The 23,385-nt window shown below is 50.4% G+C and overlaps 9 protein-coding genes across 9 annotated transcripts; 6 read left to right on the top strand and 3 right to left on the bottom strand.

Annotated features, from left to right (window-relative positions):
* Window positions 1-410: 410 nt before the first annotated feature.
* ERF2 (Eukaryotic peptide chain release factor GTP-binding subunit) lies at window positions 411-2,708 on the top strand (the record flags this gene model as incomplete). The annotated part of the gene is made up of 7 exons (XM_036770630.1): window positions 411-1,577; window positions 1,634-1,758; window positions 1,816-1,882; window positions 1,942-2,043; window positions 2,100-2,276; window positions 2,326-2,358; window positions 2,496-2,708. The coding sequence occupies 7 exons, from the start codon at window positions 411-413 to the stop codon at window positions 2,706-2,708; spliced, it is 1,884 nt and encodes a 627-aa protein (XP_036636475.1).
* A 978-nt stretch (window positions 2,709-3,686) lies between these two features.
* PC9H_000976 (uncharacterized protein) lies at window positions 3,687-7,362 on the top strand (the record flags this gene model as incomplete). Its single annotated transcript, XM_036770629.1, has 12 exons — window positions 3,687-3,900; window positions 4,001-4,529; window positions 4,582-4,603; window positions 4,659-4,845; window positions 4,910-5,445; window positions 5,499-5,593; window positions 5,642-5,791; window positions 5,842-5,966; window positions 6,020-6,246; window positions 6,297-6,416; window positions 6,487-7,096; window positions 7,154-7,362. 12 exons carry the CDS (start codon window positions 3,687-3,689, stop codon window positions 7,360-7,362), a joined length of 3,024 nt encoding a protein of 1,007 aa, XP_036636474.1.
* A 1,750-nt stretch (window positions 7,363-9,112) lies between these two features.
* On the top strand, window positions 9,113-12,060 carry PC9H_000975 (uncharacterized protein; the record flags this gene model as incomplete). Its single annotated transcript, XM_036770628.1, has 4 exons — window positions 9,113-10,082; window positions 10,135-11,450; window positions 11,512-11,616; window positions 11,671-12,060. The coding sequence occupies 4 exons, from the start codon at window positions 9,113-9,115 to the stop codon at window positions 12,058-12,060; spliced, it is 2,781 nt and encodes a 926-aa protein (XP_036636473.1).
* A 256-nt stretch (window positions 12,061-12,316) lies between these two features.
* PC9H_000974 (uncharacterized protein) lies at window positions 12,317-16,640 on the bottom strand (the record flags this gene model as incomplete). Its single annotated transcript, XM_036770627.1, has 21 exons — window positions 12,317-12,398; window positions 12,451-12,958; window positions 13,010-13,085; window positions 13,140-13,163; window positions 13,209-13,491; window positions 13,556-13,612; window positions 13,668-13,681; window positions 13,736-13,757; window positions 13,807-13,843; window positions 13,894-13,999; window positions 14,052-14,148; window positions 14,198-14,254; window positions 14,304-14,345; window positions 14,403-14,497; window positions 14,554-14,687; window positions 14,750-14,798; window positions 14,850-15,077; window positions 15,134-15,351; window positions 15,423-16,124; window positions 16,180-16,224; window positions 16,277-16,640. The coding sequence occupies 21 exons, from the start codon at window positions 16,638-16,640 to the stop codon at window positions 12,317-12,319; spliced, it is 3,240 nt and encodes a 1,079-aa protein (XP_036636472.1).
* A 179-nt stretch (window positions 16,641-16,819) lies between these two features.
* PRE2 (Proteasome subunit beta type-5) lies at window positions 16,820-18,042 on the top strand (the record flags this gene model as incomplete). The annotated part of the gene is made up of 7 exons (XM_036770626.1): window positions 16,820-16,993; window positions 17,044-17,194; window positions 17,245-17,313; window positions 17,363-17,505; window positions 17,554-17,583; window positions 17,638-17,878; window positions 17,927-18,042. 7 exons carry the CDS (start codon window positions 16,820-16,822, stop codon window positions 18,040-18,042), a joined length of 924 nt encoding a protein of 307 aa, XP_036636471.1.
* Window positions 18,043-18,164: 122 nt separating this feature from the next.
* PC9H_000972 (uncharacterized protein) lies at window positions 18,165-18,689 on the bottom strand (the record flags this gene model as incomplete). The annotated part of the gene is made up of 1 exon (XM_036770625.1): window positions 18,165-18,689. The coding sequence occupies one exon, from the start codon at window positions 18,687-18,689 to the stop codon at window positions 18,165-18,167; it is 525 nt and encodes a 174-aa protein (XP_036636470.1).
* Window positions 18,690-18,981: 292 nt separating this feature from the next.
* On the top strand, window positions 18,982-19,517 carry SNU13 (RNA binding protein snu13; the record flags this gene model as incomplete). Its single annotated transcript, XM_036770624.1, has 4 exons — window positions 18,982-19,038; window positions 19,088-19,148; window positions 19,201-19,304; window positions 19,359-19,517. 4 exons carry the CDS (start codon window positions 18,982-18,984, stop codon window positions 19,515-19,517), a joined length of 381 nt encoding a protein of 126 aa, XP_036636469.1.
* Window positions 19,518-19,787: 270 nt separating this feature from the next.
* Window positions 19,788-22,063, top strand: PC9H_000970 (uncharacterized protein; the record flags this gene model as incomplete). Its single annotated transcript, XM_036770623.1, has 12 exons — window positions 19,788-19,853; window positions 19,931-20,014; window positions 20,070-20,118; window positions 20,170-20,193; window positions 20,249-20,358; window positions 20,409-20,488; window positions 20,539-20,559; window positions 20,616-20,654; window positions 20,815-20,927; window positions 20,980-21,111; window positions 21,170-21,556; window positions 21,609-22,063. The coding sequence occupies 12 exons, from the start codon at window positions 19,788-19,790 to the stop codon at window positions 22,061-22,063; spliced, it is 1,560 nt and encodes a 519-aa protein (XP_036636468.1).
* A 309-nt stretch (window positions 22,064-22,372) lies between these two features.
* On the bottom strand, window positions 22,373-23,326 carry PC9H_000969 (uncharacterized protein; the record flags this gene model as incomplete). Its single annotated transcript, XM_036770622.1, has 4 exons — window positions 22,373-22,408; window positions 22,464-22,482; window positions 22,542-23,073; window positions 23,125-23,326. The coding sequence occupies 4 exons, from the start codon at window positions 23,324-23,326 to the stop codon at window positions 22,373-22,375; spliced, it is 789 nt and encodes a 262-aa protein (XP_036636467.1).
* Window positions 23,327-23,385: the final 59 nt, after the last annotated feature.

Below are 23,385 nucleotides of genomic sequence, written 5' to 3'. Positions count from 1 at the left end.
GCTCGCCAAGAGGTGTTGGTCTCGACGCGTTTATTTCATCATATCATAAATTACAACAGCTCCCTAGCTCCCTTCTTGATAAGACTATTCGGCCCTGCAGTTGGCCGCTCCGGCGGACAGAAGCTGAGCGCTATCCGCCACGGTGACCATTCCCCGATGTGGATTTATCTTGTCTGTGCGCTGTTAGTCGAGACGAGACGTCCAGGCAGCGAGAGAGTAATTCCAATAGGAAAAAGTTGAACGGCCCGACGATCGTCGCGTCCCTAATGTCACGGTCACTAGTCACGCGTTCACGAGCAATCGGGTCACGATCGTCACGCAGTCACACCGCGGAGTGGTGACATGCGTGACTTGCATGTTTTCTCCTTCCAGTGGCTTGATTTCTTCAAGTCATTATTGCGATCAAGCATATGGCGACATCACATTCCTTTCTTCCTGATCATCTCACCGCAGCTACGCCGAAACGAGTGGCCAGTCCTCCTCCTCAGCTTCCGCTCCCTCAATCTCTTACCGGAACCAGCGGCAGTGCACCATCATCTCCCCGTCAGTCTACCAATGCGGCCACAGCTCTGAACCGGCACAGCAACCACTTTATAACATCTCTTCCGCCATCACCGCGCACTTTACCTTCCGACTCCCAACCTTTTTCCTCGTATCTTCCGTCCAACGCCATGCAACACGCGGGTTCTACTCATGCAGGCGGCATCCAGCCGTCAGCAGCTTTTTTTCGACCGGCACGGCCTGACCAGCAGCAACATCGCTATTCTGTAACGGAGTCGCTCTATCGTTCGTCCCAAGATGTGCACACAGCTGATGGGTATCAACTGGGCGACCTCGCGACGAAAAGACTTTCGACGAGTAGCTCCGATGCGGGTCAGCCTGATTCGACGGTGGAGGGGCTTGGGCAGATGCAGTTCTCTACGCTGAAGAGGTTGAAGCAGAGTCGCGAACCGCTCCTACCTATCGCAGGCAAACCGAGTCAGTCGGCAGCGCCTCGCATATCTATGAGCGAAGAGCAGGCGGGTCGGGGAAGTAAAGTGCGAAGCAGCCTTGAGAGAGTATTCAGCCTTCGTCGCGGTATGAGCTTTGAGTCTATTCGCAAATCCACGAGTTCTCGTCCGGCTGCTTCAGAAGGAAGACAGACGTTCGAGGGCAAACTCCCTGATGAAGAACGTGGATTTTACCCGCCGCCTCGAGGAAAACAGTCGGTTTCTCCAGGCACTTTCGGTCACTCCTTCAACCCCTCCCCGTCCATATCACCTGACCCATCATTCTTCCCTATACCTCCCCAGCGCGATCCCCCACTTTACGACACCCCCATCCTCGACCCTGTTTCTGGTAAACCATCGCGAAATTACCAACGTCATCCCTCGCGAAACCGATTCTTCCTGCGCGGGCGTTTGCTGACTGGCGGCGACTCGCCTTGGGCATTTGTAGCATCGTTCACACTGCTTCTTACTGTCGGTGGGGTTTGGTTAGGCACTACTTGCGTATATTGGTGGCAGAATCAGAGTCCAGCACTTGCCGCCGTTGGTATCTATCTGACACTTGTATCAATTACGACTATGCTGTCCACGGTAAGTCCTCGAGGAACTCGTTTGTTTTGCCGCTCATTTCGGTGAATACGTACTAGGCTTTCACCGATCCCGGAATTTTGCCTCGTAATCTCGACCTCGATCCACCATATCCGGCTACCTCTCCCTCAGATGGGGGTGTGCGAGCACCTATGCCCAGAGATCTCAAAGTTCGCTCCGATGTGTGAGTTCGCCGCCGGTTTGTTGTTCCCAGCTTCACTTAAGCTCTTGATCCCTACAGCGTCCGGGTGAAGTACTGCCCTACTTGTAAAATATACCGTCCGCCACGGTCCAGTCATTGCAAGATGGTGAGTCATTTCAAATTCATCTACAGTGATTGGTTGGCGTTCTAACACCGTCTGGCCAGTGTGATAATTGTGTGGACGGTTGCGACCACCATTGTCAGTGGGTCAATAACTGCGTAGGGCGCCGGAACTATACATCATTCTTCGCCCTTCTTCTATCTGCGGTTAGTTTCTGTTCTAGCTATATCCCCGTGCAAATCCAACTAAAAATGGCTTCAAGACCCTCACTCTTATTTTGATTATTGTGACGTCGGCCTTGCACCTTTGGTGGCTGACACAACGAGAGCATCTGGACTTTAGGCACGCGCTGAACAGAGGGGCCGGTAGTGCTGTGGTCTTCTGTCTTTCCATCGCAATTATCTGGCCGGTGGCAGCACTGCTGAGCTATCATCTTCGGGTACGTCTCATGTTCACACAGATGCATGTTAAGCTCACGGGGTTCTCAGCTCTTGTTACTAAATATCACGACGATAGAGCAGGTGAGCTAAATGGATCCTTTTGGCATCTTCCCTTTTATCCGTTTCCCCTGCCGCTATTTTCATCTTTCCGTCTTCCTGATAGGACTTATGGACAGTGAATAAAATACTGACGGATAAAATTTTTGATTCTTTCTTAGATACGCAACCAAGCGCACAAAACCCTTGTTCCTGACGTTGCGCCACCGAATCCTTTTACTCACGGAAGCTGGAGAAGGAACTTTGTGGCAATTCTCTGCCGACCTGCTGGCTATTCGTGGTTGAATGGACCGGGCATTGCAACCGAGGACAAGAGAGACATCAACCCTGGGCTCGACGGGGAAGGTGTCTGGGATGGGCCTCGTACTTCGTAGATCATTATTCGATATTTGACTCGCCTTCTATTACTTTCAATGGGCGCAAGGTTACATACATCCTTATATTCGCAGTGGCATTATATTATAGTATTTACATCTGGATTTTTGTTATCGATCAAACTGCATTCGTTTTGAACCGACTTCCCTAGGGTTATATGGGAAGCGTTCTTCTCAGAAAGTTGCTATCACTGCGGCTCCACCGCCATGAGGGTCGTTGTAAGTACGTGTCACGAGATGAGAACGGTGCCTGGCGAGAGAAGCGTGGGTTTAAACATTTATGAATGTGGCGAGAGGGAAATAGAGCGCTCATTATAGCGAGTGCCCACCGTGACCGGGCACAACGTAGTGATTGTTCTACTCGATTATAGAGCTCGGAAGGAGTATGAAATGCTTAACTTCCCGCCGGAATGCCATACATACCCCTGTGACGCAGTGGGTGCCTCGAAATCCGTCCCTAGTGATTAGTGATTGCCAGTCTAGGGTTCCTGTGACGCAGCGATCAAGGTTCACAGAGAATTTGTGAGATGAATGTCAGCATCGAGGCCTGGAATACTGCGATGGATATGTGTCTTGTTTGAGGACAAGGCCGGACTGGTGTTGCAAATAACGGACCGTCGTGGAGCAACAACGCGAGCAGACGTGCCTGTCGAGCACGGTGAATCGCGGAGGTTGTAATCAATTCGGAGATTGAAAACGAGGGCCGGCATGGGCGCGCTCCGAGGGGTAGTGAACATCCGGCATCTCTTCCTCGTCTCTCACAACGAGCGTTCCACGAAAGTCGTCGATCCGCAAGGTGGCAGGTCCGTCGTTTATTAAAGCCAAGTATGAACTGAGAAGTAGATTGCGAGGCAGGAAGTAATTGGTAAATAGTACGGCTGAGGATTATCCAACGGTTTAGTCAGCTTTATATTCAAGCATAAACTGTTTGACTAGGAATCGAGAATCGATTGTCGGAGGAGGAACGCACAAACAAACATGGCATCTCCCCCGGACGGACAAGCGTCTCCTTCTTCACCCAAATCCACCACCCAGCCGTTGCCGCAGTCTCTGCCGTCTGCTACTCCGCAACCTCTGTCTGCCCAGCCGACCCCCGTTGCCAACAAGCCGACAACAAACGCTGACAAGAAACCGCGGCAACGAAAGCGAACACTAGCTGCCGAACCAAAGCCCCGACATCCCTCTTCTCAAGGTCAGCTTCGTTCCTTTATTTTCTCAAAATTCACCTTGTCCGCCTCCGCTCATCTGCTTTACCCGTTTGCCTGCTTCCTGTCTTTGTTTGTCCAATGCAGTCGCCCAGGCACCCCCTCTGCCAATTCCAACTTCTGTTCTTCAACCGTATCCTGGTCCTGCCATTTTCATGAATCCCCCATACCCCGTAAACGGTCCCCCGTACTCACAACAGGGTCAGTACCCGCAGCAACCACAACAAGGCCAGCCCAATGCAGCAAGTCCCCCTCCGATGGCCCAAGCTCAGTACAGTTATGCTATACATCCCGCGTCGTACGGGCATCCACCCGCGTACGGCTACACCCAAATTCCACACCCACAAATGGCGGTCGTATATGCGCACCCGCCACACGAGCAGCCTCAAGTGCAGCAGCCAAGTCCGCAGGCAACGTCGTCGGGTTCCAAACGTAAGAGGAAAGGCGGTGGTAGGGGTTCAGACAAACCCTCTGATGATGAGGCAGGCGCATCGGGCAGCGAGTTCGCTCGCGCTCATAGTGCCCAGCCACACCCAACAGCACAGACTCCGGTTGATCTCAAGAAGCGAACTAAAACACAGCGTGCATGCGATAGCTGTCGCGCGCGTAAAATTAGGTTCGTCTGTGCCCTCCATAAATGCGCGGCAAATTGATCATTCCTCCCATAGATGTGATGTTATCACCGACGTGGTCTGTGATTTGTCCGCTATACCGGGCATTGGGCTCATTGGACATATATTGTCAGGACCCACCGGTCTGCCAACACTGCAAGCAGTATGGCTTTGAATGTACATTCTTTCTGCCCATCACGGAGACCCGTTTCAAGAAGAAGAAGCTTGAGGAAGAGGGCGCTGATAAAGAGAAGTCGGAACCAGTCCGCGCGGCTTCTTCTCAGGCAGACTCTCACCCAAGACATGATATTGGGGTGCTAGGTGAGTTTGGTTCCTTCTGATCGTTCCACAAAGATCTTTGGTTCAGACTGATGAGACGGTGCAGGGCCTACCTCACCCGCCCACCTATTGCACTCACAAGCTACGATCTCCTCGCGCATATACGAGTCTTACGATCAAAGATACCAACATACATGGGAAGTCACTAAAACGGGAGATGGCCTTATCCAGATCCAGAAGCCGAGCAACGAGGAACATAAGCAAGCAATTTCCAAACCCGTCGATCTACACATCGAGCGCGATGTTGTCGAACAACTGATTAACGCGTACTTTGCTGATGTTGCCCCCATTTTACCCGTTGTGACGAAGGCAGAGTTTTTGGCGAACCCCAACCCGCCGCCCATCCTCCTCTATTCTATGTGCCTGGTGGCCGCCGCTCGTCGGGAAATACCACAAACGGTCTTCGATACAATTCGTTACGCGGTCAACAACATTATACAGAAAGAAGACGTCTTGTCTACGGCCTCGATCGTCAATGTTCAGTCATTGCTCATATTGTGCATGTCGGGCGACTGTCATTCGCAGTTCGTTCCAAGCGCACTGTCTGCATTGTGGATTCGACTAGGCGCGGCAATTAGAATGGTTCGTCTCATCTTCATCAAATTGCCCCTTCCACTCAAGCATTTGCGTGGCAGGCGCAAGACCTTGGTCTTCATCGCGCGGAGTCGTTCAAGCAAAATGTTGAACTTCGGCGGCGTCTTTGGGCCGCGTGTGTGATCAGTGACAGATGGTACGCTCCCATTGATGTTATATCATCCTTATGACCAACAGTTTCTAGGATCAGCGTAGCGTACGGCCACCCTTATATGATCGACGTTCGCGACTGTGATGCCCGCCTGCCTTCCGCTGGCGATCAACATGATCTCTATATGGATGAACTCGTTCGACTGAGTGTCATCTTAGGTCGAGTGCATAAGACCATCTACAGGTAATATTTGCACAAACTTTCGCATCAACTACCAATTCATCATATTTCAGTCCGTCTGGGTTAACGTTTATGACCGATCAGGTCCTCGTCGAACTACTCGCCGACATACAACGGTGGCAGGATCAATTACCTGAAGATCTGAAATTCCGTGGAGTTAACACACCCCGGAATGCTGGTGAGTCATGATTTAATATCGCTTCCAGCTATGACTTAACGTCCTCCCTTTAGGCTTGCTCCACATGCTTTATGCTTGTGTCTGTATCCTGTTCTGGCGTGTCTTCATGCGGATATCATACACATGTCCTGCACACCTCAAATTTGGATTGACCGTGGAACAATGGACGCAATTGGTGACTATGACCGGTGACCTCATCGACTGGCTGGATGCCAATGAGAAGACTTACGATGTGTGGTTATTGATTGCCTATGCCACCACTTTGTGTGCATTAGTCCAGGTACATGTGCTCTCCTCCAGGCCTGTACGTTAACTAACATTCTTTAATAGATCCATACTTGGGCACGGCGGAAAGATGAAAACGCCATGGCAAAGCTGAGAAAGCTGAGGGATTGTGTCCGCCGGTGGGAAGCATCGTTATCGCCTGATCATATGTCAGCAAGAAGAAAGGCTGGTCTTTGTTCTCTCAGACAGTGTAAACTGCTGCAGGAATGTTGTAACTGACACGACCCAATTCCAGACGGCGGAGATCATAACCTTGCTGTTTGAGTCCACCCAAGGTGACCCTCTGCCCATAGAGACTCCGGCTCTCAACCCTACGGGAGGGGTCATAGGTAAGAAGGTCCTGGGTGGCTTGAACTTCAAGAAGGATCCATCACGGCCTGGTGGCGGGGTATTCGTCGCCCAGGGAGATGCCCGGGAAGACCTGAAGGATCTCCCTGCTGGTACCGTCATCAGCACCAGTTCAGATGAGGAGTCTGAAGGTGAGGCCCCGACGCGATCGATGTCTTCTGTTACAACGTCGAATAACGCGCAACTCTTCTCTTCCTCCCCGTTCGCACCCCCGCTTCCCGCCGATGCGCGCCCGTCGAATTCGAATTCGCATCCGACAGCGCAACCATCGCTGCCCGTTCAACCCTCCTCTATGGTGAATATTACACCCTTGTGGGGCGGTAAGGGCGACGGAAACTTCCCGAACGTGAACCCTGCCATGAACAGTCAAACCGTGCCTGGGAATGTGCAGGTAATGAATGTATTAGACGTGCCCCAAGGTACCAATACGCTGGAGCAATTTGCGATCGCGGATACAGGATTCTTGGAAGGCATACCAGGCAGCATGTTTGATTGGGGTAAGTATAGCGCATTTACATAGCTTAGAGTCTTCTAATTTACCGCCGATTTTCTAGGACAATGGGACACATTTTTCTCTCGGTTCAACGCCACGGCCGGAAGTGGGGTCAACTCTGGCGCGGGCCCGTCGGCTTCCAACTTCGCCCAAACGCCGTCACAGCAACTCACCGACCAATCGCAACAGCAGCAGCAGATTGTCAACCATTCTGGCCTCCAAACGCAGGAAAGCCACAGCCGAACGCCATTACCTTACCCTCCCCAATGAGCATTACCTGACCCTTCTTCTCCCTTGTACCTTTATTCTTCTTTTAGCAGCCTTATAGCACGATCAGACTACAGTCCATAATCCACCCACCCGTTCGATGTTGTCGCTGTCCTGTCCGCCTATCGCAATTGCAATCAGATGAGTTTATCGATCTGCCCCGTAGAATACCCGCACGATGAAAGGTGATGTCATCTCTTCTTCGTCTCTCTGCTTGCGTTGGCTTCCAAGTTAACTGCGGTCAATTTTCTCTGTCATCGAGGCTTTCAACCTCGTTTAGTGTTCTTGCTTGCTTAAGGAAGTACTGGCGGTTGTTACTGAGACTAACTGGGTGGGGATCAGGAAGGTTTGGGCGGTACGATCCTATTCTCAGCCGTGTTTCCATGAACCTCTGCACTCCGTACCCCAGGTTGCAAATCTCTGCAATCGAGCTTTTCTTCGAGGTAATAGCGCAATTTCGAGGTGAAGTTGTGCGGAAGCGTTTATTCGTGGCATAGTAACATTCGACGACGCAACCCCGAAGAGAGCGGTCATAACTTTAGATGAGTGGGAGTTTTGCTCTCTTCGCGGGAGATGTTCGGTTACAGACACAGGGGATGGGCGGTCGGGGTGTCCCTTCCGGGAAAGCAACATGCTTCATCGGTCCGTAGGTTTACTTCGGTTGACTGAGACACGCACCACACACTACAATACAGTGGCACCCATGTGTCGTTTGCAAGCCTGCATCGCAAGTTTCAAGTGGAGCGTCTGCCTCCCCGCACGCACGATGGGCGGTTACGTGAAGCTTGGCAGACCAGCGAACAGTTAGTCCCTCCACATCCAAGTCATTCCATACTCTAACCATATGCAGCAAGCATCAGCCTCTTGGAAGATGACGATGATTGGCGAGAATAGCTACAACTATTCTCCCGCACCAATCAAACTCTGAAAATCTGATGCAAACATGATGGTGAGAAACAAGTTTCGGTTGAGCGCTGGTGCTGGTACCATGCGATACTACGTTAAACCAAAGTCCGGGACATTGTCGTGATTCGTGCGAAGGAGTGCAGACCTTCCATTCCACCGATGGTAGCTTGTTCCCTCCAGAACGCTCCGAGATCCTTGCGCTCCACAAGTTTACGCATATCTGCAGCGGCAACCAAACCGGATGGACAGCAGACTCGACAGGCTATGTAATAGCCTATTTTCCCTTGCTCCCCCTCGGATATCCTTGTCCCACGAGCCTGGCAACCCGACCACCTGTAACCTATCCGCGTCCACACAATCGTTCATAGAAATCGCGTGTCTAGTCTTTGTCCTCGGGTTCGGCCGCGACTGGAAGGGTGCTTCTATTTGTGATGATGGGTTTGATAGTCGGGATAGCGTAGTCGTACGTACCCATCTTCGAGGACGAGCAGTGTCGGTTCCTTCAACAACGCTGGAAGTAACCTTGTTCCCAATTCGAAAGAGTGCGGTGTGGTTCCACGTGATGGGATAACCAGTTCTGGGTTGCTGTGCTCTACAAATTGTGCAGAAGTGAGAAGGGACCGTTGAGATTACGGCAATTTCAAAGATCATGATCGAAATGAAGCCAGATGGGCGATTTTAGGGTTTTTAATTGATGCGTGAAATCCAGCGTTGAGGTCGCAACCGAGCATCACGTCGTCGGCGTGGTCCTTCTTGTGATTGTTCCACGACCATCTCCTCCTCCCCTCCCATCCCCCGACCCCACGCTGGACGTACTACCCAACATTCCTTCTCAGAACCTGCCACGATGATGGCTCCGTTGTTGAGCCCGTCGTCTGCGTCCTCCCAACAAGTTCCTAGAATATCACAGCTCCTTCCTACTGTAAAATGTTCGTCCTGCAATAATCCAGTCCCTCTCGCAGAGCTTGGGGACCATATCTGCCCAAAGCCCCCACCGCTGCCAACTCAGTCGAAAGCCGCACTCAATTTGCCAAAGCCTGCGTTGACCCCGTCGGCTGCAACAGCCCTTTTACCGACGCGACTCCAGAACCTGGTCAGCAACCCAAGGTCGCCATCGCCCGCTAGTTCGGTTTCCTCCAGCTCGCCAAGCGTTGCGTTTCCCCAGAGAAGAGATTCACCTCGTATAAACACGAACACGGCGACGTCGCCTCCTCGCAATGGTCCGTTTCGTGGTTCACCGTCTGCAGGCTCCCCGTTGGAAAACATGCGTGCCCGCACGCCCTCAAACAACTCGCCGCTGGCCATGTCGCCTGGCCATGATGGGCGTGCCCGCACTTTTTCCAACATTTCGAACAATTCTTTGCCCCGCCCAAACCCCAACGCACGCGCTCGAACGCCGTCGGACCAATCAAGTCGACCTAGCATGGACGCCCGTGCTCGGACGCCTTCCAACAATGCCCAGCCCTTCGCTTCAAGTTCCAACTACGGTGGCCCTCCCCCGATGATGCAGCCTCCGAATCCTCGTTTTCAAGGTCCCCCGCCAGCATCATACACGCCTCCCCCAATGGTGGAGCCGCCTGCTGTGCCGGAGGTTATCGACACCAAGTCCGGTGGTGAAGCGGGTATGGCTGGAGTGGGTAGACGCGGATTTGCAGCCGCTGCACGAGCAGCCATGTTTGCTCTTCCACCTCCAAATCAGCGTGGCGATGGGGGCGGCGGATGGGACGACGGAAGGAGCACACCCTTTCGACAGAATGGACCTGAATATTTGAACGCACAACCGTCTGGGTACACCGGCCCTCGTGCTGGAGTAGGAGGTATGTGGCACCTTTCCAATGTCCTTGCTGCTCTGAACATCATCGTTTACAGCTCCATCCCCTAATGCCCCATATTCTCCTCTAGTGACACCATATGCACCCCAAACACGAACACCTTCGCCAATGTCAATACCCACCAGCAACATACCCCCTTCGATACCACCACTGAATACCACATTCGCGAACTTGTCTACATCCCCGACCTCTAACTCGTCAAACCCTTCGTCCGCTGGTCCCATCACACCTTTGGGCAATGCCCGCCTTCCGTTCTTTGAAAAATACAAGAAGGGCCAGCCCAGCACACAGGATAATGAAATATTATATGATTCAAATAATCGGAACTTGGATAATCCAGCCTCCAGCCCGAGTAAAACTTCGACCCCTCCCAAGCGCTCTCATTCAGCAACTCCTTCTATCACCAATGGTCTACCAACTTCTCCCGCTGCTGCACGCTCCGCATCGTCTGCATCGTCTTACTCTGCAAGAACCGGCCGACAACGTTCGAACACAACGACCACCACTGCCTCGGATACGAAATCACCTTCCATTCCAGTCCCAATGTCACCTTCCTCTGGTTCTGAGTATGGTTTGGCTTACGCGGATTCTGATGCGGAAGACGAAGACAAAGGACTCTTACCTTTCCCTGGTACTATCAAGAAAAGTCCCACATCGTCTCCCCGGAAAGGCTCCATCTTACGAAGTGGCCCTCAACGTGATGCTAGCCGTAATCATATCCGCTTCCCTTCCATGACGACAGACTCCAGCGGTTCATTGCCCCAGACGGCCGCCCTAAAGCCTGGTGCCCAGAAAAGGCGTGAACGAATGAGTACCAATTCTAATTCTGTTTATTCAGATAGCGATGATGACGACTCCGTGGATGAGCGCGCCCTGAGAGATAGCCCTAAAAGTTCGAAGGGTTTATCGTTACTCGACAGAGTTGCGAATAGCCATGCAACTGCTCGTGGTGGCGCCGACCTAGAGGTAGTGATGGAGACTCTAATTGAAGACCTTAGTAGCGGGAAGGATTATGAGGACCCGGAGATGAGGCCACTCGACAAAGGGAGGACATTCCCTACTCGTAGTAACACGGTTCCAGGTGGAAGTTTGCTGCCACAATCCTCCCCCGAGTCTAAGAATCCTCCCCCGCCTACAACCATCGTTCGTTCTCGCACCACACCTGGATCCGGTCTCAGCGCACACGACCATGATCTGAACGCTAAAGTCCCAGAGAAGAGTGTGAAGCCGAAGAAGATTCGTGTGTGCAGGAAGTGTGACAAGCAAATCGACGATGGCCGGTGGATAGCTATAGATGGTGGTGGAGGTGGAGTGCTTTGTGAGGCATGTTGGAAGAATATGTATTTGCCTAAAGTAAGTCCACCGTTGCTACTTTCCACTGTTGCGGGAGATTGATCATTCGTTACGCACGCAGTGTCGACGATGTAATTTACCGATTGAAACTGCTGCGATATCGTCCTCGGATGGTCAGCTCAAGGGCAAGTATCACAAGCAGTGCTTCAGTTGCTCTACATGCCAGGTTCGTATATTGCCTATCGACGATATAGACTTCATCTAACCAGAATTTGTACAGAAACCATTTCCGGATAAGACCTTCTATGTGTTCGATGGCAAACCATTTTGTGCATATCATTATCACGAAGCGAATGACTCGCTTTGCGCTGCAGCTCTATGCGGACAACCCATCGAAGGGCCCTGCGCGGTTTCTCATTCAGGCGACCGGTACCATCCCGAACACTTCACATGCGAGCACCCCGGATACCCATGCAAGACTCGATTGGAAGAATATTGGGAAGTCGATGGCAGGATGCTCTGTGACAAACATGTTCACGCCGCTAGAAGCACCTATGATGGCGATAGCGATTACGGGGATGACGTTGGTGCTCAAGATCTAGTGATGAGCGGTCGGGCGATGAAGCGTGTGACGAGGTTTATTGACCTCGGAGAGGGTGGATTGCGGTGATTTGATACCAGTGTTTGATGGACGGACACAGACTATGCCTATAATGCTACTTTTTTCATTTTTTCCCGGGATTTTTGTTTCTTCACATACTATCTTTTAACGTGTCAGTAACCGGAGCATCTATTCTTTACAACTATCCTATGGGACTACTACTTTGTTAATGTCTTGGATAGCTAATTCGAATTACCATGTATATACAATAGCACAAGCACGAGCACAAGTGAAGGGGTATATGAGAATAATCATGTTAAATAACCTAACTCCCTAACCATAACAACCGCTTTAAACCATATTCCATCTTTGCGTACATGCTTGTCATGCGCTGTGCTTCGGCCAGACTTGATGGAAAGAAGTGAGATAGGAATGTAGATGCATGATGTGGCGCCCCACCTAACGATATCCTCTTCTTTGACCATACGTCGACCATGCGGATTGCTTCCTATGTCTTCACAAGCTTGACATATGGTCTCCACGATCCAGTTCGTGGCTTCCTTGCAGTTTGATGCCCCCGTCAGTTCATCAGCAACTTCGGAATATGCTGATCCCAACGTCGATCCTTGTCGGATTCGGGCATGATCGATGGGGAGGACTTTGAAAGCGGCAAATGTCTTCTCGCAGCTGGCAGTCAGCGAGGCATCCGTTAGTATTCTGGAAAGCTGGGATCCTCTGCGCGTAAGAGACAATATCATTGAAGATCGAGGGCGATTCAACGAGGAGCGATTAGCAGATGCGAAGGGAAGGGGGGATCCGGGAGGGCTAGATAAGTCTACAGAATTTCGGATGGAGTAGCTTGTTACTCTGGTTTCTTGGTGTGGGGTATTGAGCCATGAGATGATCAACCCGGCATTCTGTAATGGATCGCGGCTCGCCTCTTCTAAGGGTGATATAATATATGCTCCTACACATGATCGTTGGCAAGACAAGTTGGAGAGCACCGCAGATAGCTCACCTTTGGTGATACTGACGATGTCACCAAGTGGGACACGGGTATACATCTTGACTTTCTCCAAGGTATAATCATAGGTCTTGATCGCTAGGAGTTAGCTATGATAAGAGTAGAACAAAGTAACCAAACGAACGATAATATACAAAGCGCGTTTGGTCTGACCGAACATTAGCAATGGTAGTAGCATGTTTTGTTGACTCACCAATAGGAGCACTTTCTCCTCAAATTTGTCGCTCATCTTTACATTGAACTTGTCCGGACCAAATAGGGTCCACCCTGACACCAGGCTCTCGCCCTCACATAGTACGCGCGACGCCGAAGTGGCGATGGCCTCAGCACGGATCTTTGATAATCTAATGAGATCTCGAGGATCGCTGGACTGAAGCTTGAGTAGAAACTCGGAGAAAACGGATAACGTCCTGTTTCCAAGCATAAAATCTATGACGGCTTGGCTGAACCAGTCGCTGAAAGTAGATGTGTACATCCTGGAGTGTTCGGGAGGTAAGGCATTGTTACTCCTATTGACGGTGATGATGCATTTCTACTGACCGAGCAAGAGAGTTGACTCCGTCATTTAGCATTCCGCTGAGGTCCCGTTTTCCGGTTCTAGAGTTGGTTTGAGTACCGCCAGGGCAAGGAGATTAATAAAGAATTGGCGAACCTAGTGAAGTCCCCCTATGATATCAAATCGTCAGTGAATTCAAAAGGCACCAGTGGAAGAGGTATCACCTTCAAAGCCGAAGTACCCGCGCTATTGCCCTGTCAGTGACTCAGCACTTATCAAAGACCAACGAACGTACTAAGCTCGGCTGATAGCGTCACCGTTATTAGCCCATACTGTGGGCGGTGTTCATTCCATGATGACTATTTCTGTGCGAAGTGCGCACCGTCGTTGAATATGAGGTTGATGTCAGATTTGTTGTCGGTTGGAGAACGATTCAGTAGAGCAACAGCCCCAAGCTGCTTCTGCAAAACATAACGGGCGAAAGCGGACTAGGATATGATAAGTTACAGCAAATACAAATTAGAAAATCGAGGGGTGTACCTGAACGACATTCGTTCTATCGAGGCAATCTATGCAATTGACTCTGAACACACCCGCCTGGTCAGATAACACAGTTTTCCCTGACATCCAGAAAAATCTAGAACGCAAGCTAAGGAATGACGCTTGACTACCGGATCTATACGCACCCTTGCTGGTCAAATGTACGTTCCATGGCGTCAATCAAAGAAGATAGCTTCTCGTATCTTGGAAAACATCAGCCTCAGTTTGAAGAACATGCAAGACCGGAGTAACCTCATGCCCCTGGTTTCGCGATGGAAGTCGTATTCATAGTAGCTAGAGAAATAGATGTCATTTAGTTTGTCTTAGACACTACGAATGAGAGAACCTCACCGAACGTCCTTGGAGCCCAGCTCAGCGACGTGTTCCTTGTAACTTCTTGTGATTTCGCCTTCTCTGCCTTGTTGCTCCGCGAGATTCACGATAGTCTTTTCAATACAGCTATCATTCACAACTACTCTTGCAAGTGGACTGTGGCACATACATGTGGGCCATGCTGAGGGATAGTTCGAAGAAAATGACGCTTCAGCGCATCCATTTGTTGTTCGTGCGTCCTATCAGTAGCGATTACTGGTGGCGGCTTTAGGCCGTACCCGGTCTGAAGCCAATACAAAGGTACTGGGGGAAAACAGATCTGGCTGGAAAAAAAAAGACAGAACGGGGAAATCAAAAGTACGTACTAGATCCACGGATTTGAACATAACTGAACACATTCGTAGTGCCTTCACGCTGCAAAAAAATATGCCGGGTTAGACATCAACGGCGCGAAGGATAATGTACCTCCACGCTCATGACCGTCTCGGTCTCGACGAAGTTGGCTACATGTGCAGCGTCATCGATCCCTCTTCGCTGGTAACGAAGGCCAGCCCGGTACCTCGACCTGCGAGATACGATTATATATTGTACGGAAGCGACATCTTCAGCTTCCGGGTCAGTCGATTCCAGTGGCACCACAAAATTAGTCGCCTGATAGTATCCTTGCATTATGGGGAGAACGTATGAATGTAGCTTGGGTAAGAATGGAATTCAGCACGTCGCAAATTATAAATTTCGTAGATGCTCACACCGGCATCGATAAAAGGTTTGCTGAGCCATTCATTCCACCAAAACTCCTTGTCTACTCGGCGCCATAAAGGAAGTGTAGGGTTGGGTTCCGCCAGTGCTACGTGAGTGGGGTCGATGGAATCCGGTGTCGGAATGGCATTCAGGTCTACCAAGAGGGCTTGTTGCTTCTGACTCTTGGTAACCAAGGATTGTTTATGGCGAAGGGAACGAGTAATATCTGAAAACCATTCCAAGTCAGATTACTGACCCATTGTTGCAATTGTTCGGCCGTCGAAAACGATGGCATACCAAAGTTATATGCAAAATACATGCCACCTTTGGTGTACTCTTTAATACATTCTTTGATGATTTTAGTCTCGAGTTCTGAGTGTCTTTCCTCTGATGATGTTGGGGGAGGAGCAGTGGATGCAATAATTGAGCCAAGGACTTCCCCTGGTTCACCTTTGGCATCTTTGATGATTCCGTCTAATACTTTAGGCTCGAAAGTTGGACTTAAAGGAGTGTCGGGCATGTCGGGCTCAATATCAGCGGACACTACATCCCCGTTCGGTGATTTGAGATTTGGTGCTCGTTTGGACAGCCGGCTCCAGAACGACAATCGGTCTGCTAGCGTCTTCGCTACTGAGGAAGGATCTGCGGAATTCTCCGACGATGCGGCCGAAGCTGTGGATGGTGTAGGGGATGTCGGTCTGTCACCTCTTAAGTCGTCACTGAGCGTCTGGGATTCGGTCGTTGGCTTCACGGCTTCGGAAAATTGGACTCGAGGGCCACCCTGCGAGGATAATGTGTCGGACGACGTCGGTGTTGCACTTTCTACAGAGACTATAGAAACCGATGTGTCGGCCGTCGTAGAAGCCACTAAGGAAGGACGCGAAAGGGCAAGATTTCGAGATGCTAGAGTGTGGATCACGACTCTAGCTTCTTGCTCGTCCACCATTGGAATAGCAACTACGCCTTTCACTCCGTAGACGGCGTGACGTGCGTCGAGAACTGGCGCACCGCCTTAGAAATCATGCTCGTAGTTGATACGTACACAACCACTTACAATTACCAGCATCCATTCTGGATGAAATCACAAGAAGATGTGGTCCTGGTAAGGTAAATGTTAAGAGAGCCGACCACCCCAGGTAGTACTCACTAACCAGAGTATAAATTCAGCAAACCAACTATGCCATAAACGATGGTCGCGTCGGACCAAGATGCTCCTTCGCTATCGCCAGGTCCATCCACCTCGTCAATTATCACTTCCTTGCCCCACCGCAGAAGAACATGCTTTGCTGGATGCTTTACACCATGGGGGCGAAGAAGAATACCCTTTCCAGAAGCCAGTAAGGCTATATGCTCGTATGGACACGGGTGTGGTACTGGAGGGACTGTATACTTCGGTTTGAGGCCGGGATGCGTCTGACGGATCGTGGAATGAGAATCGGCGCCTGGCCTATCTTTTCCTGAGGAGACCTTGGGGTTGATGAACGGTTTCTTGGCTTTTGCGAGGAAAGTCTTCATCGTCAAGTGTGAAGTTGCTGCGAAGTGTAACTACTGTGGAGGCATTAGGGGAAAAACCAATATAGATAAGCGCCCATATACCATCACTTTGTTTGTCCGTATTTTATCCACAAGGGGGACTCAGTAAATGGACGCGCCGCGTCAGCTTGCGTATTCTACTTACAGCTTACTCGCCCGACATGAACACCTTCGCATCGCGTTTCTCCTCCACAAGTGCGGGCGCAGAGCTCAGCAAGGCCAAGGCTATTGCAATGGAAGATGATGACTTCTCTGATGCATCGTGGGGCTCAGAAGCTGGCTATGGCAGTCTTGCGAAAGGCGTGCCGACTTTCTCAATCCCTTCAGTAGCTGATGTGAGTAGTCTCTGAACTTTAAGAACGTCAAGGATGCTCAGTCTAGCTAGCCCACCGCCTTCCTTCGACTACATACCGACGACTCTTCCGATCCTAACTGCAGGATCAAAATTCAACACGGAACAACTACGCTGGCCTTCAGATTCAAGGGTGGTGTGATCGTCGCAGTGGATTCCAGAGCTACAGCAGGAAGCTATGTCGGTGAGTGTGAAAGTAACAAGTCGTGTAACGCGCGTCTCATCGCTCTGTAGCATCTGGGACGGTGAAGAAGGTAATTGAAATCAATCCGTATCTCTTGGGAACCATGGCTGGTGGCGCTGGTCAGTTATCTGTTCCTTGTATCTGTATACTCGACTTATAGGGTGTTAGCCGATTGCCAGTACTGGGAAACCTATCTGGGGATCCATTGCCGACTTCACGAACTGCGAAACAGGGAAAGAATATCTGTCTCCGCCGCGAGCAAATACCTTAGTAACTTAGTTTACGGATATAAGGGCATGGGGTTGAGCATGGTCAGTGGCCTGAACACACTCCTGGGTATATTTCTGAATCGTGATTAGGGCACGATGATTTGTGGATGGGACAAAACGGTAGGATAGAGTTCGCATAATCGTTGCGTCTCGAGACTAATTGAGTATCTTCAGGGCCCAGCTATATTCTACGTCGACTCAGATGGAACCCGGTTGAAGGGGGACCTCTTCTCTGTCGGATCAGGTAGCACGTTCGCGTATGGTGTGCTCGATCAAGGTTACCATTGGGATCTTTCGGATGAAGAAGCTCAAGAACTTGGAAGGCGTAGCATCTATGCTGCCGGTCACCGTGATGCTTTCTCTGGTAATACATGTAACCTGTACCATGTCAAGGAAGATGGTTGGAAGTTCATTGGTACGTGCCATAACTTCCATTTAGATGTGAAACTTACCTGGTGATTAGGAAATTACGACGTGTCGAAAATGCATTACGAGGGCCCGGGCGATGTGCCAGGATCTGCAGGGGTTGCTTACGGCTACGATATTCGCGTTGAGGGACGAAGCTCGGCTGATTCATAGAATCGTATTGCAAATTCACAGATTAGGAGTGTGTACTTTATGTGAGAAATAACTTTGTTCTACAAGCATTTACGCGTCATCGAGCCCGTATCACTACCAAACGTCGCTTTCCTAAACATCTACTAAGCATTTGCAGGTATAAATGGGCGTAGGTATTTATCCATGTACTCCGGTGGCACGCCTTCCTTCAAGGCATCCCTGATAGCCATGTTCATGCGATATATGTACTCCGTTCGTGGCAAGTCGTCGTGCAACCTAATTTCATCGACATATACTAAGGTATTGAATTCCTTGTTCAACAGTGGTGCGCTGCCCGACTGTTTGACGGCCATGAACTTCTTGATGTAGTCCAAAGGGACACCTTCGTATACGTCCAAGCTCTTTTCATCCTCTTCGCTCAGCTTGTACACCAACCCGTAGACGTGATCCTCTGCTGAGGGGACAACGTTCGCATAGCCACGCTCATTGATCATCCATCGCCAACCCTCCAGTATCGCGATGCCGACATACGTGCTCTGGGGGCACCTTCTCTCCATTTGTTCCAGCCACATGTTGCTACCGTACCCAAAGTAAAGGACATCGGGCCGCGCCAAGCCAGTTTGCAAGTTGGGCTGGACCCGTTGGTTAGATGACGAAGGGGCTTCCATGCTTTTGATGTCCAATTGCTACTCGTGGCCTAAGGATGGCCATATCATACATGTCAGAGCTGATCAATATATAGTATTCGTACTTACAGCTAGTAGAACAGCAGGAACACGGGAGCTTTGTACGAGATCTGGTCTCGCAGCCTCAGGTACCAAGCGATCGTGAAATGAATCAAGCGCCTTAGATAATACGATCATACATCTTTTTTTGGCATCTCTTCATCTTCAGTCCCAACTCCTCCGAAAACTTTGACCAAGGATCGTTTCGCGTTGAGGTCGCTTTATTGATATCAAAATGGCCGAAGAAAATTCGAAAGCATTCCCCTTGTCTGATGCCGACCTTACTAACTCAGTGAGTCTAGTCCGCCGCCTCATATATTCGTCGCTTATTTTACCTACAGATCCTGGAGCTTGTTCAACAGGCTGGGCAGTACAAGCAGCTCAAGAAGGGAGCCAACGAAGGTATGCATTACATCCCAGCTTTCCGCCTTGTGTGTTCTAATGTCTTCCTTAGCAACAAAGACGCTCAATCGTGGTATTGCTGAATTCATCGTGCTTACTGCCGACACAGAGCCCATCGAGATTCTGATGCACTTACCTCTGCTATGCGAAGAAAAGGTGTGTCCTGGCGCGGTCGATTGATTTGCATGCTTTACTAATACCGCTGCATAGAACGTTCCCTATGTCTTCGTACCATCCAAGGCTGCCCTCGGCCGTGCATGCGACGTATCGAGGCCCGTGATCGCATGCAGTGTTACAACAAGTGATACGAGAGAGTTGGCGAGTCAGATAAAAACGATCAAAGACGCGATTGAGAAGCTGTTGGTCTAATTTGTTGTAAAACACGATCCAATGGATAGAAACCCCACCCTCTAATGGCATTCAATTCATGCGTTGACCACCGGGTCTCTCTTATTCTCCATAATCAGTCTCGCATGCACAAGAGGATCGGTTACTATCAGTTACACGTATAAACGATATATTCTCGGTAGAAATACAGTCATGTGATGGTGCCAGTACCACTGTAGCGGTACAGGCGCGGACGCCGACTGACTTCTTACCACCATCACAGTCGAAGCTTCGTCGCACAAACCTATCATAATGTCTGGGATATGTCGCCCACGCTTAGCTGAGGAGCGCAAGCAATGGCGCAAAGATCACCCCTTTGTGAGTCGCGAAATCACACTTTCACGCCTTCTCCTACCATGTTCTACTGTGACGCGATTTCTGACGCACGGTAACAGGGATTTTACGCGAAGCCCACGAAAGCGGGAGATGGATCGATGAACCTACTTGAGTGGGAGGTCGGTATTCCTGGAAAGGCCGGAGTGAGCAGTGTAGCTTGCGACCTATATTTCGCATTTGTGACTTCTCCATCTTTAGACAGCTTGGGAGGGCGGCACGTATAAACTGATGATGAACTTTCCCGACGGTGAACCTTGTCCCTCATATATCTGATCCTCTGCTAAATTCCCTCGTTCAGATTATCCCTCTAAACCACCGAAATGTACGTGCCCAAGCTGAACTCCCGCCTCTTGAGCTGAGAAGGGAGCGGAATACAGGCAAATTCACCCCGCCGCTTTTCCACCCTAACGTCTATCCGTCAGGAACTGTATGTCTATCGATCCTTGACGAAGATAAGGGGTGGAAGCCTGCGATCACTATTAAGCAGGCATGTCCACCTCATAGATTCAAGATATACACATATTCACTGTCATCAAGATTCTCCTAGGAATTCAGGATCTCCTTGATGATCCGAACGTAAATGATCCAGCTCAGAGCGATGCCTACACAATGTTCAAGTGAGCTGTTCCTCTTCCTCCTAAGAACATAATATTGACCATTTGCTCAGGAACGACAAAGCCGCATATGAGTACGTGATCCATTTTGTTTCTTCTATGTCTTTCCTTCCCAACATATTTCTTATAGGAAACGAGTAAGAGCTCAAGCTAGGGATAACACACAGAAGTAATTGTTGTGCTATCGGTGCTATATTTTCCGGTCACTATATAAGCGTCATATATGTTGGTTCCATGGCTACTTACTTTGGTCGTTGTCCTAAATTGTATAATTGAGTGTCCGTAGCAGCTTCTCTATCCAATGCTGCGTCGTTAAGTACCGTGAGTAGCCCGCAAGCAAGCAACTCGGGCTTCCTGCGCAGCCCGCTTTTCAGTATGTCTTCCGAACACTCCATCTTAAACGTGCACACGCCGACTTCATCATTTGCAATCATCCATTCAAGTGCTTCCTTCCGTTTCTTCACTTGGACTTGCTAACGGTATCTGATCTCTAGCTGCCACGGAGCCACTTGAGACGCTCTACGACAAATTGAGTCGAAAGGCGCATACAGACTACCATGGCAAGCGCGTAGGACCTGGGTGGCTCAAGTATGAGTTCAAGGATTCGGTGTGGAACCTCGACGATGGTGAGTCCATCCCATCTGGGACGATTCTCTACGCTTCCCGCTGAATGTGACGATACAGAATCCGATTACACTATCTTCAACTGGAGGCTGCAGGGGGAAGATATGAGCGGAGGTCTCGACGTGCCTTCGAGTTCGACGGCACGTCCATCAGAAAGTCCATCGCCCACTTTGTACCTTCACGATCCCACACAACCGCTTCCAAGTCCCCCAGCATACATCAATCCTTCTTATTACGCGTTCCGTCCATCGACTGCGCGCGAAGCCGCTTCCCGTTCAGTCTCGTCTCAAGGCGGGGCCGGGAGCACAAAGACAAAGCATACGAAGAGAAGCAAGCACGACAAGCCTGAGGCCGGTGGGTTACTTCAATTCAGAAAGGAGTTTGAGAAATTCCACGGGGAGAATGGGGTTCGCACCGTCATGGGTAGCATTGGTCCGGTCCAGAACGGTAAGCCCAAACGTCCTTTCGAGGCACTCGCGTATTAACAGGATTTCCACAGTTCGGATGCTCCTCAAGTCAGGGTACAGACACGTCTACATATCTCGCAAGTTTGCGTTGCAACATGGCTTCATCCCGGAGGATGCTACCCCAGGACTATATGGATATGGCGGCTTGGTCAATATAGGGACCTGGCCAATCTCATTGACGCCCTCTTCGACGTTTTCTTCCCATCCAAACGACCCGCCTCCTCCACCCCAGCATCTGTCAAAGAAGCGGAACGGGAAGCTGAAAGACAAAGCTAACGGTGGCCCACAGCCAACGATGATGCCCGTATACCTCTCAGAGGAACCTCATTTCGACGTCGTGCTGGGACGATCGTTCTTCGAACGCAGACAGATACGGACAAATGCCGTTGATCCTACGGATGTGGTCTGCATGGACACTGGGGAGAAAATAGAGTGTGAACTGGTGATTCTGAAGGATGGCAAGGGTGATATTGTTACAGTAACGTGAGATACGCGTAGTACCAGAACATGTGCTCTGTCAATGTGGGCCTCCTCCGCTAGGATGCAAGGCTGAAGGGTGAATCAAGAATAATAATCATGTGTTGGCATCAAGTATCCACTTACTCTCCGGTGGTGGATGCAGCGATACTATTTGTGCGCACTCTGGGACGTCAGATCGTCCTGATATAGCAGAGTACTGACCATACATATTTCACTTCTTATCTTCTTCGCAGTCACTGCTGACAGCGGAAATGGTCAATGTGCATCGAATTCAGGCCATTAGAATGCAAGACATTAGAGTATATAGACATGGAGATCATCGTCCAATCTTGATGCGAGATGCACGGGTGGCCTACAAAGCAAAGGTCAAAGTGTTGTTCAGTAAGTTGAAAGGGAGGTATACGCACTCTACGTCGCTTCTTCAACCTACGTGAACACGGAAGCAGTATCAGTGCACTGTGAAGTAGTAGGAACGCGGTACTGACTTGTGCTTCTTCATCTTCTTTCGCCGCTTTCGCTTCGTGCTATCCATCATCACATCGTTCCAATCGCGTTCCATTTGCTCAAGGGTTTGCGAGTCCATTTCCACCGTCAACCCCAGGCCCTTCATGGTCTGCTCCCACGCAGCAGTGCTCCCGGCTCGGTTTATGGTCAGAGCGCGCATCAGTTGTCTGGCTGTTTCCGCGTCCGCTTCTGCCGAGAAAATTGAATTATCTTCAAACACCGCACCGTACTTTCCAACGTGCGGTGGTGGGAGGAGAGGGTCTGCATCCTCTGCGTTCGAAGCGTATAGAGGACCCCTTGCAGGCGCGGCTTGCAAGAGCATGCTCGGGTCGGAAAGGTGAAGAAGGGGTCTATGCAACGCAAAAAACTGATGAAGTTTAAACTCTTTGGGGTTTACTGCGGGGTGGTGTGCGAGCTTGTGGTGAACAGCTTCATGGAATGAGAGAACTGGTTGAGGGGGTTCGGGCTGTTGGACTGCGACGGTGCTCGAGGAGGCCTGAGCGGCCGAGTCTTCTTCAAAATAGTCAGCGCACACTCCAGAATCACTACATTGAATCTACGCACCGCGAGCTTCCGTCGCTCCATCGCTTGCTTTCGAGTTGGAGGCAGAATCTGATTGAGCGTTATTGGCCGACGGCGCAACCACGGAGGGTTTTGGTGGCTTGGCTGAGTTGAAGTACCTGCCACCACCAGACTTTGAGGAGAAAAAGGAGTAATTTCGATGACCCCCAGGCAGATACCTGAGGATTCGAGGGAGGGAGGACATCCTGGTGTCCAAAGGGACAAGTCCGAGTCGAGGAAGTAGAGTCACTGAGCAAGCGTGAC

This window comes from Pleurotus ostreatus (assembly GCF_014466165.1).
Source record: "Pleurotus ostreatus strain PC9 chromosome Unknown scaffold_1, whole genome shotgun sequence".
Classification (NCBI taxonomy): Eukaryota; Fungi; Basidiomycota; class Agaricomycetes; order Agaricales; family Pleurotaceae; genus Pleurotus; species Pleurotus ostreatus.
This window is presented reverse-complemented; position numbering and strand designations above follow the sequence as displayed.